The 1,519-nt window shown below is 67.3% G+C and overlaps 1 protein-coding gene across 1 annotated transcript in view; it reads left to right on the forward strand.

Moving 5' to 3' along the window:
• Positions 1-1,129: 1,129 nt before the first annotated feature.
• Positions 1,130-1,519, forward strand: part of EMIHUDRAFT_247815 (hypothetical protein) — a gene marked incomplete at both ends in the record, with an annotated part of 1,034 nt that continues 644 nt past the window's right edge. Inside the window, 2 exons of the mRNA XM_005764060.1 lie at positions 1,130-1,134; positions 1,205-1,491. Of these exons, the coding sequence (XP_005764117.1) occupies positions 1,130-1,134; positions 1,205-1,491 (292 nt within the window). The remainder of the gene's footprint in view (positions 1,135-1,204; positions 1,492-1,519) is intronic.

A 1,519-nucleotide genomic window follows, 5' to 3' on the forward strand; every position in this document is an offset into this window, starting at 1 on the left:
GCTCGTCGAGGCGCGCGAGCGGCTCGCCGAGCACGCGCCCCGCGGCTCGCTGCTACACACGCCCGACTCTGGCTGGCAGAGCGGCCAGACCTCGGACGCGTTCGAGGTGCTGATGCCGCTCTCTGCAGACGTCTCCACGGTCGAGGTGCGCGGCGCCCTACCCCCGGTCCCGGCCCCACGCCGCCCGCGCACGCCCGTGACACTTGCGCCGCGTCGCGTCGCCAGGATGCAGACAGGCTGCTGCGTGTCGCGGTGACGGCTCGCTCGGTGAGCGTGCACGTGGCGGGGCAGCCGGACGCGCCTCTGCTCGCGGGGGAGACGCACGGCAAGCTGCTCGTCGGAGGCTGCTCGTGGAGGCTGGCCCGCTCGAAGGTGCGCGGCTGGCGGGGCGAGCCTCTGCAGCAGCTCGAGCTCCACCTCGCCAAGGACACCGCCTCTGCAGGGCCGGGCGGCCACTGGCCGGACCTCTTCTCGACCGAGTACTCGTGAGGGGTCAGGGGAGGAGAGGGCGGCACAGCGCACGTTGAAGCAAGGAGGGCCCTGACTGTCTCTCGACTATGGCGCTCGGACGGCGTCTCGCGGAGCCGCGGAACCACCCGTGAACTTCGGTTGGCGGAGAGCGGAGGTGTGTGAGGACACTATTCAACTATCAACCATCATGTAAACGTCCGCCATACGCATACAGTGTGGACGGCGTCACGCGGAGAAGCCTCAAGCCCACCGGCTCACCAAGACTCTGTTTTGTATTCTCGCACTCGTGGAAATACGACGGAGGGAGAAAATCATGATCGTCGACCCATGATAGAATGGAAGCAAAGATGGACCTGTCAACTGACTCTCTCGCTGGAGACGGCGTCCGCATCGACACTCAGGCGGGTCGCGAACCAGCCTGCGAACAGCACCAAACCGAGAGCAAACCCGATGAGGACTTGCCGCGTGCAACGCTCCTGCGGGTCCTCCTTAGACGCAGGGGTTGGCATCGCAAGAGGATCCATGTTGCACGCCCGGCGGGTCGCAGCCGGGCCGCTTTCTCTAGGGAATCCCTACACCCCCTTGAAGGAAAAGAATTTGGGGTGCGGCGCACAGCCTGATTCACGCGAGTCAGGAACAGCGCTCCCCGAACCATCCCATGTTGTCTACTTTGCTCGCGTCGGCGCCGCCGGAGCGTTGTACAGAGAGCATATTCACTGAGCACCAACGACAGGTGTGACTACGCGCTCGTCTACGCCAAGAAGAAGAACGACGGCGAAGCGCCGAACTCGGTCTCCTTCACGGCGACGCAGAGCGGCGACGTCATCGTCCAGCTGCACCCGCACTCCCAGCTCGAGCGCGCTGTCCGCCATGAGCGGCAGGCGCAGGCCACGGAGCCGCCTACGAGCGCGAGCCCTGCGGCGCCGCCAGCCCCTGCCGCCGCGCCGCCAGCCGCGGAGCCGGCGTCCACCAAGACGTACGCCGCAGCAGCCGCATCGCACCCGCAGGGTGCCACCGCGGGTGGCCAGCCCGCCGCGTCTGCGGGCCC

The sequence above is a fragment of the Emiliania huxleyi genome (genome assembly GCF_000372725.1).
Source record: "Emiliania huxleyi CCMP1516 unplaced genomic scaffold EMIHUscaffold_608, whole genome shotgun sequence".
Taxonomy (NCBI): Eukaryota; Haptophyta; order Isochrysidales; family Noelaerhabdaceae; genus Emiliania; species Emiliania huxleyi.